At 44.0% G+C, this 12,281-nt stretch overlaps 1 protein-coding gene across 3 annotated transcripts in view; it reads left to right on the forward strand.

The window, feature by feature from the left end:
* The window catches only part of LOC144690360 (NAD kinase-like), a 92,281-nt gene that overhangs the window by 51,689 nt on the left and 28,311 nt on the right, over positions 1-12,281 (forward strand). For 2 of the 3 annotated variants that reach the window (XM_078557774.1, XM_078557775.1), the window contains exon 1: positions 5,585-5,809. The exons of the other annotated variant lie outside the window; for it this stretch is intronic. Coding sequence is in view for 1 of the 2 variants with exons in the window: in XM_078557775.1 (XP_078413901.1) it covers positions 5,733-5,809 (77 nt within the window). In the remaining variant the exon portion in view is untranslated. Of the gene's footprint in view, positions 1-5,584; positions 5,810-12,281 lie in introns of those variants that run through there. 3 annotated transcript variants of the gene reach the window in all.

Consider the following 12,281-nt stretch of genomic DNA (forward strand, 5'->3'; position numbering starts at 1 on the left):
TTCCTTTTGCGTCCTTAACAGGGCCCAACCTTTTTCCCAGCTAACCACTTACACTGTGTTTATAAAATGTTTTATGTTTCACTTTAACATTGTCTGATATTCTTCTCTTGTAACCTCTCTTTGCACCTTGTACCTTCCGTAATCTCCCTGGTTATTAACGGAATCTCACTCCTGACACTTTTCCTAAACCATGAAATTATGGAGTATTTAAAAGGATGAGAGAGAGAATAGTTGTAATCTAATTGGGAGTTTGTTGGATCAAGGTCTTGCCGGTATTTGAGCTCTGATTATTAAATGATCGCTTTGTTTTGGCCCCCTGGGATCTCTACTTGTCTCCAAGGCTGAGATGACTGGCTGGAGGTGTCCGTCCCTCTGGGCTTCTCTCTGTTGTGGGAAAAGTTTGGTAACTGGCCTGTGCCTCAGCACCATTTGAGACTAGTGACTTGCTGTGTTGGGAATTACCGGTTCAACCTTCCCGACCTCTACAGTGCAGCATGTTGAAACCATAGTGCTTTACCCTGTTTGAAAACCAATGCTTGTAGGGCAGTGATTTAATTGGAGGTTTCAAGAGATGGTTTAATCTGTGAAAACAAAGTTCAAATAGTTTAACAGTCATATTTTCCCAAAATCAGGCTATTGCTTTGAATGCACTCTGCTATCCATTGTTTTTATAGGATGGTGGGGAGTACACTGCCCATGGTGGTGGCAGCTTCCTTTGCTCACAGCAGACACGATGAGGAAACACAAACCAAGTACTCTGCATTTACTTATGTGCTTAGTGCACATTTATTATGTCTAATTAAATACCAGGAAACAAAAGTCAGTAAATATTATACATCAATAAGATTACTGTGTTCTGCACTGTAGAGTTCGGCAAGGTTGAACTGGTAATTCCCAACACAGCAAGTCACCAGTCTCATCCTCATTCTATAAGCTTGAGCCATGAGCCCAATAAACAAATGGTTAAAAAGTAAAAGCTATAGTAATAAAAACAAAAAACTACTGCGGATGCTGTAGTAACCTGGACCAGAGGGCAAACTGCCTTCCTGACCGGAATCAGAAAATAAATGTCCTTCATGTTTACACAATGTTCAAACCCTAACGCAGGCTGATTCTGCAAAGGGTAACATTTCAACTTTGAAAGCTTCCAGCTATCCACGAAAGCTGCATTTCATAATGAAAAGAGTGAAGTGAAGGGATATCTGATTGAATAGATATGGAATCTTACAATGCCAGGAGGAGGCCACTTGGCCCACAGGACGTGTGCTGCAGCTTGCTTCTTTTTCTATTTAGATCGGTTATCGGGAGAGCAGTGTGCTGGAATCCTTAACACGAGAGCATAACCTGGAATGCAAAGGCATTCACCCTACTGAACCTGCTTTCTTTCTAGACACTGTTCAGGCACTTCCACTCTGAACTCTATCCTCTTTTTGTAACGATACAAATATCCAAAGCTGACCATCTCATTAGCATTATCAATCTAAAGTCATTTACAGTCTCATCTTAATCCTGACTGGTTGCATTTCACAGAACATATTTTGATGACACAGTATTAAGTTGGATGCTATAGATTTCATCAGGCTTGAGGAATTTTGATGGAATAAGTATGGAGGAATTGGCAGTAGGATTGGCAAACACAGGAGTTATAATTGGTGATGTTTTATTTTTTACGCAATCAGTTATGATCTAGAATGTGCTGCCTGAAAGGGCGGCGGCAGCTGAGTCCATTAGCAACTTTCAAAAGGGAAATGGATGACTACTTACAATGGGGAAACTTGCAAGACTGTGGGGAAAGAGTGAGTACGTGAGATTAATTGGGTAGCTCTTTCAAGATGGGCCAAATGGTCGTCTCCTGTGTTGTAAGGTTCTATATCTGTTTAATCAGATATTTGCTGACTTAATTTTAACTGAGTCAGGTGGCAAGTATCAGCTACTTTCTCTGAATTCTCTGTCTCTTTCTATTTCCTTTCGCTACTAATTTCTGTCTCCCTTTTGAGGCCTTTGAAATGCACACTAAACCATTCTAGCTCCAGTTAGGCATGTTTCTGTGTCAATGGCTGTGTTTGTCTAAGCTGCTTAAACCATTGCGCCAAAAGTCTGCCCTTTTCTACAAAAGCGCTTAAACTGTTCTTATTCCTGTCTGAACCTCTTGTTATGTTTGCATTTCTCATGCTGCCCTACCCCTGTACATTGTTTCCAGCTGCCTCTTGCTTAGCATTACTTATCTGTTTGTCTAGATTAGCCAAACTATTTCTATTTGTCCCCTCACCAGCCTCCAAATTTAATTGAAATATATTTTTGAGCTGTGCACTTTGTAAACTGCCATTGGGTCGAGGGAACTTCTCCATCTGCCTCAGGTTCTGTAGGTTCTCAGCTCACATGCTGAAGCTGACTGTCTGTGTGTGTGTCTGTCTGACTGTCTGTGTGTGCGTCTGTCTGACTGTCTGTGTGTGCGTCTGTCTGACTGTCTGTGTGTGCGTCTGCCTGACTGTCTGTGTGTGTGCCTGTCTGACTGTCTGTGTGTGTGCCTGTCTGACTGTCTGTCTGTGTGCCTGTCTGACTGTCTGTCTGTGTGTGTGCCTGTCTGACTGTGTGTTACAGCTCCTGGGACACCAGGGTTATTTTATTACAAAATAGGCCTAAAGAACTAGAATACAAAAAGCACAATTTTGTATAAGCAAAAAGGTGTAAAAACGTTTCAGGGGTAATTCTCCAACTTTGCACCCTTGGCAAGACCCTTGCCTGTGCAAGAGCACCTCCTGCATCCCACTGAGGAAATCAGGCCTAGCAAACACGCACAATCTTCGGACAATTCACTTAATAGTTGGGAAGCCGTTTGTATTGTGTTACAGAATTCCCGATGTGCACTCCCAGCTGGTACAGCTTTTCTCTAGGAATGCAGAGTTAGAAGATTTTACCCTTTCCACCTCCTCTCTCTCTCTCTCTCTCTCTCTCTCATTTTTCCCCTGCCTCTTCCCTGTTTTTGTCTTTCAACTTGAATTTTTACAATTTTTAACCTAGATTTTGCTTGTTCTTTTTTTCCTGGCGTCTCTCCATTTTGGGAGTAGAAGTAGATTTTTTTTTTAAAAAAGCATTTTTCAAAAAACAAACTGCTGTCAAAAGGAAGCTTTACAAGCCTGTCAGGAATTCAGTGTAAAGACTGGCAGAGTTGCATCTATGGACAAGTCAATCTTTGATATTTCAGCAATTAATGAGCACAACTTTAAGTTTGCTTCTTTCCCATTCACCACAATTGAGCATCTGAGGTACCACTTCTCCCATAATTATGACCCCTGGATAAAGAGGAAGAAAGCAGTTAGTGTCCTGCTGTGCCCTTTGGAAATAGGAATAAGAGGAGGCTATTCAGCCCTTCAAGCCCCTTCCGGCATTCAGGTAGATCATGGTTGATTTGTATCTTAACTTCATTTATCCTTAGTTCCATATTCTTTAAAATCATTACCCAACAAAAGTCTTAACTGTGGCTAGACCAATAAAAATACCAAGGATTATGACTTACACAGATACCAAGTTCTAACAATATTGCATTCTTTCATTATAAAGTACAGCACTGATCTGGTACAGAATTTTAAGTTACTTTCAACAATTATCTGGAAACTGAACAAGACCACTGAAGGAGGAATTGTCACTCTGACTATCTCGAGCACACCATCAAGGGAGGGAGTGATATGTCTGTATTTCTTGGCACTTTCACAACCATTTGGGGAATGTTTATTTTCCCCTGGAGGTTAATTGAGACACTCAGTGGGCTAATGCTGAAACCCATGTACTTTCTGGGAATCACAAACTTGTTAGGATGCAGGAGGAGGCCATTTGGCCCATCGTGTCTGCCCCGGCTTTCTGAATGAGCATTTATAACTGTGTCATTCTCCTGCCTTTTCCCTGTGGCCCTGCCCATTGTTTCTATTCAAATAATCACCTAATGCCCTCTCGAATGCCTCGATTGAACCTGCCTCCACCACACTTCCAGGCAGTGCATTCCAGACTCTAACTACCCGCCGTGTGGAAAAAGGTTTTTCCCGCATCGTGTTTGCTTCATTTGCAAATCACTAAATCTGTGTCCTCTCGTTCTCGATCCTTTCACAAGTGGGAACAGTTTCTTTCTTTCTTTCTACTTGGTCCAGCCCCCTCATGATTTTGAACACCTCTATCAAATCTCCTCTTAGCCCTCTCCTCTCTAAGGAGAACAATCCCAACTTCTCCAATCTATCTTCATAGCTGAAGTTTCTCATCTCTGGAACCATTCTTGTAAACCTCTTCTGCACTCTCTCCAATGTGTTCACATCCTTCCTAAAGTGTGGTGCCCAGAACTGTATGCAGTACTCCAGCTGAGGTCTAACTAGTATCCTATATAAATTTAGTATAATCTCCTTGCTCTTGTACTCTATGCCACTATTAATAAAACCTAGGATACTGTGTGCTTTATTAACTGCTCTCTCCACCTTTAATGACTTATACACATACACCCAGGTCTCTCTGCTCCTGAACATCCTTTAGAGTTGTCCCCCTTATTTTATATTATCTGTCCATGTTCTTCCTTCCAAAGTGCATCACCTCACACTTCTCCACATTGAACTTCATCTGCCACCTATCTTCCCACTCCACAAACCTGTTTATGTCCTTTTGAAGTTCTATACTGTCCTCCTCACAGTTTACAATGCTTCCAAATTTTGTATCATCTGCAAACTTTGAAATTGTCCCCTGCACACCAAGATCTATAGCATTAACGTATACCAGGAAAAGCAAAGGTCACAATAGAGACAAAAACAGAAATACCTGGAAAAACTCAGCAGGTCTGGCAGCATCGGTGGAGAAGAGCACAGTTGACATTTTGAGTCCTCATGACCCTTTAACAGAACTAAGTAAACATTTTTTACTTAGTTCTGTTGAAGGGTCATGAGGACTCGAAACGTCAGTTGTGCTCTTCTCCACCGATGCTGCCAGACCTGCTGAGTTTTTCCAGGTATTTCTGTTTTTGTTTTTGTTTTGGATTTCCAGCATCCACAGTTCTTTGCTTTTATCACAATAGTGACCCTGGGGGAACTCCACTATAAACCTATTCCCCAGCCTGAAAAATATCCATTAACCATTACTCATTGTTTCCTATTTCTCAGCCAATTTTGTATCCACGTTGCTACTGTCCCTTTTACTCCATGAGCGCTCAAGTCTGTTGTGTGGCACTGTATTCTTATCATCTTATCCTAATACCTGAGCCATTAATTCTCAATTTGTTGGTTTAGTTTTTACAGAATGCTGTGACAGCCCTCACATAGTTAAACATTTGGCAATTTACTGGCAAAATGCTGCTTTAATCTAGAGCAGATTCCATGTAGGTTTTCTTTGATACAGTGCTTGCTTTCATAGACCATTCTGCTGCTGTTATACTGTAAGGGTTTGGCTGCAATATTTCCTGCTTCCTTTGTTACTTGTGCAATCACTGCCTCTGACAGTTGAGGCTATCGTGCTGTAATCACACTGTGGTACCACCTGACTTCAGGAACTAACTCCACCTCTTCAGCTGAGTGGTTTAATTCTTAACGTAATTTCTGATCCTCATAATCTGTAGACATGCCTGCTGCATAACAGGAGCTGTTTGGCTGTCGTGGAGACTGTTTATTGCCAAACCAGGTATATGAAAGGATGTTGCTTTAGGCTCCGGACATGCAGTAGTTCGTATTGGAGATTACAATATCACCTAATATTGAAGGAGGCAGATGAGACCGACCATGAGAATCATACACTGTATAGGGAATATCAACAGTCCAACAAGAAATGGCAATTCCTGGAAATGGTAAGTGTCAGCTATTAGATGTTAGTTTTTGTACTATGAATCACCTTGCTGTGGTTTAAATTAGTGTGATTTTAAGGGGGTTATTTGTTTTACTGATGACTTCCTGAAATTCAGGTGTGTGTGTGAGATTGCTGCCCGAGACTGTGTTCAGGAATTGATTGGAGAAGCAAAACCTGCGCTAGAGCAGAAGAGTATTATTGTAAACTGACAGCACTGGTTCCAATCAAAAGTAGAGCTTCTTAATTGGAAGAGGGCAAACTTCAGTGAGATGAGAGGGGATCAAGCCAGGGTAAAATGGAAATAAGGTTTGACAAGAGGAAACATAATAAAACAGTGGGTGATTAATAAGGAAGTACATTCCAGCAAGAGAGAGAAAGGCAGGGGAACTAGGCCAGGGCTTAGATGACAAGGGAGGTAGAGAATCTGGTGAATCAAAAAAAAAGGAGGGGGGAGTGATGCATGTCAGGTGAATTCTTCATGTGAGAATGAAGCCAAACGACTTGAGAGGGGAAGAGAAGAGCAAAATAAGACTGGCTGGGTAATGAGAATACAGTCAAATGGCATTTAAGTTAATGGCAGCCCAAAAATAATCTGACAAATAGTAATTGGGTAGTGAGATGCTGAGTGGGGCCTGTTGGGGACAAAGGTGATAGGGGCTTGGAGGTATGGAGCAAGGCTAGAATGATGAACATTTTGCATTGGCTTTCACTGTGGAGGAGGAATCTGAAGTATTGGTAGAAGTGGAGATGGTAGAGTTAATGGATGTGGTGAAAATTGATGGGCAAGATGTAGCAGAAAGGCTGGCTATGCTTAGAGTTGATCAGTTGCCTTGTCCGGATGGCTTGCGCCCCAGGTCGCTAATGCAAATGGGCGTTATGCCATGCCATAAGTTTCCAATTTCCTTACATACAGAGGAGGTAGAGAATTGTAGAGTGGCAAATTTGACGGCCTTGTTCAAGAAAGGATGTAAGGATAGTCCCAGTAACTACAGACCAATCAGTTTAACCTCACTGGTGGGTGAGGTTTTAGAAATAATAATCAGGGGAAAATGTAACAGGCACTTGGAGAGGTTTGAGTTAATTAAAGAGAGCCAGCATGCATTTGTAAAAGGCAGACCATACTTGCCTAATCCAATTGAGTTTTTTTGATGAAGTGGTCATTGTCTATATGGATATGAAGGACCACCTCTTTTACACAGCAAGTGGTAACGTTCTGGAGCTCGCTGCTGATGTGGGTGTTGGAAGCTGAGATGGTCAATAATTTCAAAAGGAAATTGGATGGGCAGTTGAGGGAAATAAACTTGCAGGACTACGGGGGCACAGCTGAGGAATGGGACTGACTGGATTGCTCTACAGAGAGCTGGCATGGACTCAATGGACCAAATGGCCTCCTTTATGTCTTGATGACTCTTAGTGCTGAGAATTTCTCAGCAGTCATACATGCTTTCCCACCTGGAGTTTGTGTGTTCAGTACTGGGGTTTAACCTCATACCTCCTGGTTAAATCCATTGTACCATAAGCAGAAAGTACTGGAAAAGCTCAACAGCCCAGTCAGAGTGTGTGGAGAGAAACAGTTAACGTTTCAGATCGGTGACCTGGATCTCTCCTGTTTGACAGTGCAGCAGGAGTTTACCTGTTTAAAGAAACAGCGCTGCCTCCCACAGCTCACCCACTCCATCGCCCTTATCCCTGTCTCGCTCAAGTGGCAGTCCAAGATTTCTGTCCACTGACAGTATGAGAGTACGTTCTTGTGGTGTAAATGTGGATAATTGTAAAGCAGCCAAAGCTTCCCCTGAGAGGGAACTGATTTACACCATTGGAAAGGCAGCCGCCTGGCGTTTCCCATTGCAGTAGATACACATCATGCCCAACGCCTTGCCATCTACCCCTGTTTCCAATGGCAAATTTATACACCTGCACAGTTTTGTCTTGTTTTTGCACAAACCTACATTGGGCACTACACAGGGATCAGCTGAAGAAGCCTGGATGTTGCAAAACTCTGTGTCTGTGTGTCTGTGTGTCTGTCTCTGTGTCTGTGTGTCTGTCTGTGTGTCTGTCTGTGTGTCTGTCTGTGTGTCTGTCTGTGTGTCTGTGTGTGTCTGTGTGTGTCTGTGTGTGTCTGTGTGTGTCTGTGTGTGTCTGTGTGTGTCTGTGTGTGTCTGTTTATGTCTGTTTATGTCTGTTTATGTCTGTGTGCGTGTCTGTCTGTGACCTGAGCAATCTTCGACTTGATCTGCAAATTAAAAATGGAACGTTTTCACAGGGAAACGATGCACAAACCTCCAGATAAAGAGGAGGAAACGTACCCTCACCCTGATGGCTCCTTTGTGTGTGGCTGCAACAAGCTGTGCGTAGACCCTCGGTACACAAACACCGAGTGTCACTACGTGCTGAGGTTCTACCTGTCCCCGGTGTTGTGAAGGATGGGTCTGGCCACGCTGCTGCAGAACGCTCCAAGTAGTTGGACCGTGCCGTACCACCTGTCCCTCGTGGAAAAATTTATGCAGAGAAACACCTTTGACCACAAGTCCATCAGGCAGTGGTCGGCACATAACGTCTTAGAGGCCCTGAGGGAAAAGGAGATGGTGAATCTTGTTGAATGGTTCCCTGGGCAGAATGCCTCATCATCAGAACTTTCAAGCAAGCACCAAGTTGTAGCTTGGCTGGTGGTGATAAGGGGCCCTCCCCATCAAATCCTCCCTGTATGCCCAGAGTCTCATTCCCTCTTCACACTGCCCTCACGAAAGAGATGCAATGGCTTCTGTTGAGGTTCATCCCAAGCAGCTCCGTGACACAGGACTCTGTGCTCTACAGGTTGTTCCCAGGGGGGGACACCGAGGTAAAGATCAACTGCGACTGAAGGATCATCAGCTCGGTGAAAGTACTCCATAAGACCATAAGACATAGGAGCAGAAATTAGGCCATTCGGCCCATCGAGTCTGCTCCACCATTCAATCATGGCTGATAAGTTTCTCAACCCCATTCTCCCGCCTTCTCCCCGTAACCTTTGATCCCCTTACCAATCAAGAACCTATCTATCTCGGTCTTAAATACACTCAATGACCTGAGCTCCACAGCCTTCTGTGGTAATGAATTCCATAGATTCACCACTCTCTGGCTAAAGAAGTTTCTCCTCATCTCTGTTCTAAAAGGTCTTCCCTTTACTCTGAGGCTGTGCCCTCGGGTCCTAGTCTCTCCTACTAATGGAAACATCTTCCCCACGTCCACTCTATCCAGGCCTTTCAGTATTCTGTAAGTTTCAATCAGAACCCCCCCTCAGCCTTCTAAACGCCATCAAGTATAGACCCAGAGTCCCCAAACGTTCCTCATATGTTAAGCCTTTTATTCCTGGGATCATTCTCGTGAACCTCCTCTGAACCCTCTCCAGGGCCAGCACATCCTTCCTGAGATACGGGGCCCAAAATTGCTCACAATATTCTAAATATGGTCTGACCAGAGCCTTATAAAGCCTCAGCAGCACATCCCTGCTTTTATATTCTAGTCCTCTCGAAATAAATGCCAACATTGCATTTGCCTTCCTAACTACCGACTCAACCTGCAAGTTAACCTTAAGAGAATCCTGGACTAGGACTCCCAAGTCCCTTTGCACTCCAGATTTCTGAATTCTCTCCCCATTTAGAAAATAGTCTATGCCTCTATTCTTCCTACCAAAGTGCATGACCTCATACTTCCCCATGTTGTATTCCATCTGCCACTTCTTTGCCCATTCTCCTAACCTGTCCAAATCCTTCTGCAGCCTCCCCGCCTCCTCAATACTACCTGTCCCTCCACCTATCTTTGTATCATCTGCAAACTTAGCCAGGATGCCCTCAGTTCCTTCATCTAGATCATTAATGTATAAAGTGAAAAGTTGTGGTCCCAACACTGACCCCTGCGGAACTCCACTAGTCACCAGCCATCCTGAGAAGGACCCCCTTATCCCCACTCTCTGCCTCCTGCCAGACAGCCAATCTTCTATCCATGCTAGTACCTTGCCTCTAACACCATGGGCTCTTATCTTACTGAGCAGCCTCCTGTGCGGCACCTTGTCAAAGGCCTTCTGGAAGTCCAAGTAGATAACATCCATTGGCTCTCCTTTGTCTAACCTACTCGTTACCTCCTCAAAGAATTCTAACAGATTTGTCAGGCATGACCTCCTCTTGATGAAACCATGCTGACTTTGCCCGATTTTACCATGCACTTCCAAGTATTCTGAAATCTCATCCTTAATAATGGACTCTAAAATCTTACCAACGACCGAGGTCAGGCTAATCGGCCTGTAATTTCCCGTCTTTTGCCTCACCCCTTTCTTAAACAGGGGGGTTACATTTGCGATTTTCCAGTCCTCTGGGACCCTCCCTGACTCCAGTGATTCCTGAAAGATCACCACTAACGCCTCCACTATCTCTTCAGCTATCTCCATCAGAACTCTGGGGTGTAATCCATCTAGTCCAGGTGATATATCCACCTTCAGACCTTTTAGTTTTCCTAGCACCTTCTCCTTGGTAATGGCCACCATACTCACCTCTGCCCCCCAACTCTCTTGAACTTTGGGGATGTTACTCGTGTCTTCCACTGTGAAGACTGACGCAAAGTACCTATTCAGTTCCTCCGCCATTTCTTTGTTCCCCACTACTACTTCTCCGGCATCATTTTCCAATGGCCCAATGTCCACTTTTGCCTCTCTCTTACCCTTTATATATCTAAAAAAAAAACTCTTGGAATCTTCTTTTATATTACTGGCTAGTTTACCCTCATATTTAATCTTCTCCTTCCTTATTTCTTTTTTAGTTGTCCTTTGTTGGTCTTTGTAGGCTTCCCAATCCCCTGGTTTCCCATTGCTCTTTGCCGCATTGTATGCTTTCTCTTTAGCTTTTATGCTGTCCCTGACTTCCCTTGTCAGCCATGGTTGCCTCGTCCTCCCTTTAGTATGCTTCTTCTTCCTAGCGATGAATTTTTGCTGTGTCTCCCAGAAACTCCTGCCATTGCTGTTCCACTGTCTTTCCTGCTAGGCTCATCTCCCAGTCAATTCTGGCCAGCTCCTCCCTCGTGCCTCTGTAGTTGCCTTTATTCAACTGTAATAGCGTTACATCTGATTCCAGCTTTTTCCCCTCAAATTGCAGAGTAAATTCTATCATATTATGGTCACTTCCTCCTAAGGGTTCCTTCACCTTAAGCTCCCTTATCAAATTTGCCTCATTACACATCGCTAAATCTAGAATTGCCTGTTCCCTAGTGGGCTCCACCACAAGCTGCTCCAAAAAGCCATCTCGTAGACATTCCACAAATTCCTTTTCTTGGGATCCACTACCAATCTGATTGTCCCAGTCTACCTGCATATTGAAATCCCCCATGATCACTGTAACCTTGCCTTTCTTACACGCCTTTTCCATCTCCTGGTGTATCTTGTGCCCCACATCCTGACTACTGTTCGGAGGCCTGTACATAACTCCCATTATAGTTTTTTTACCTTTGCGGTTCCTCAACTCTACCCACACAGATTCTACATCATCTGACCCTACATCATTTCTTGCTATCGATTTAATTTCATTTCTTACTAACAAAGCAACCCCACCCCCTCTGCCAACCTGCCTATCTTTTCGATAGGATGTATATCCTTGGATATTTAGCTCCCAGTCCTGATCCCCTTGCAGCCATGTCTCCGTAATGCCCACCACATCATACCTGCCAATTTCAATCTGCGCCACAAGCTCACTTACTTATACTTCGTATACTGTGTGCATTCAGATACAACACCTTCAGTCCTGTATTTCCCGTCCCCTTTCTCATTGTCGTTGTCATCCCTTTATCTGATGTGCTTGGAGTTAGATTCCTAGCCCTTTCCAAACACTCTGTCCTATTTTGTGTTCTGGGGACTTTAATAGCCTCTCCTGGGCTCTTCTTTCTTTTCAGTTTTTTCATAATTTTCCATGAAGTTGAATCCACCCCCCCTACACGCTAACCTGCTGCTTTGTTTCCCATTAGTCATACTTCTTGGAGTTTTACCACACCCCCCCCCCCCCCACTTTCTAGTTTAAAGTCCTGTTGACCACCCTATTTACCCTTTTCGCTAGAACATTGGTCCCAGATCGGTTCAGGTGGAGACCGTCCCAACGGTACAGCTCACTCCTGTTCCAATACTGATGCCAGTGCCCCACAAAATGGAACCCCTCTTTCCCGCACCACTCCTTTAGCCACATGTTTACTTCCCTTATTCTCGCGTCCCTATGCCAATTTGCACGTGGCTCGGGTAGTAATCCGGAGATTATAACCCTTGAGGACCTGTTCTTTAATTTAGTTCCTAATTCCTGATAATCCCCAAACAGGTCCTCTTTCCTAGTTTTACCTATGTTATTTGTCCTGACGTGGACCACAACAACTGGATCCTCCCCCTCCCTCTCCAATCTCCTTTCAAGCCGGTCAGAGATGTCCCTCACCCTGGCACTGGGCAGGCAACATACCATGCGGGACTC

Source organism: Cetorhinus maximus, chromosome 15, assembly GCF_964194155.1.
Source record: "Cetorhinus maximus chromosome 15, sCetMax3.hap1.1, whole genome shotgun sequence".
Taxonomy (NCBI): domain Eukaryota; kingdom Metazoa; phylum Chordata; class Chondrichthyes; order Lamniformes; family Cetorhinidae; genus Cetorhinus; species Cetorhinus maximus.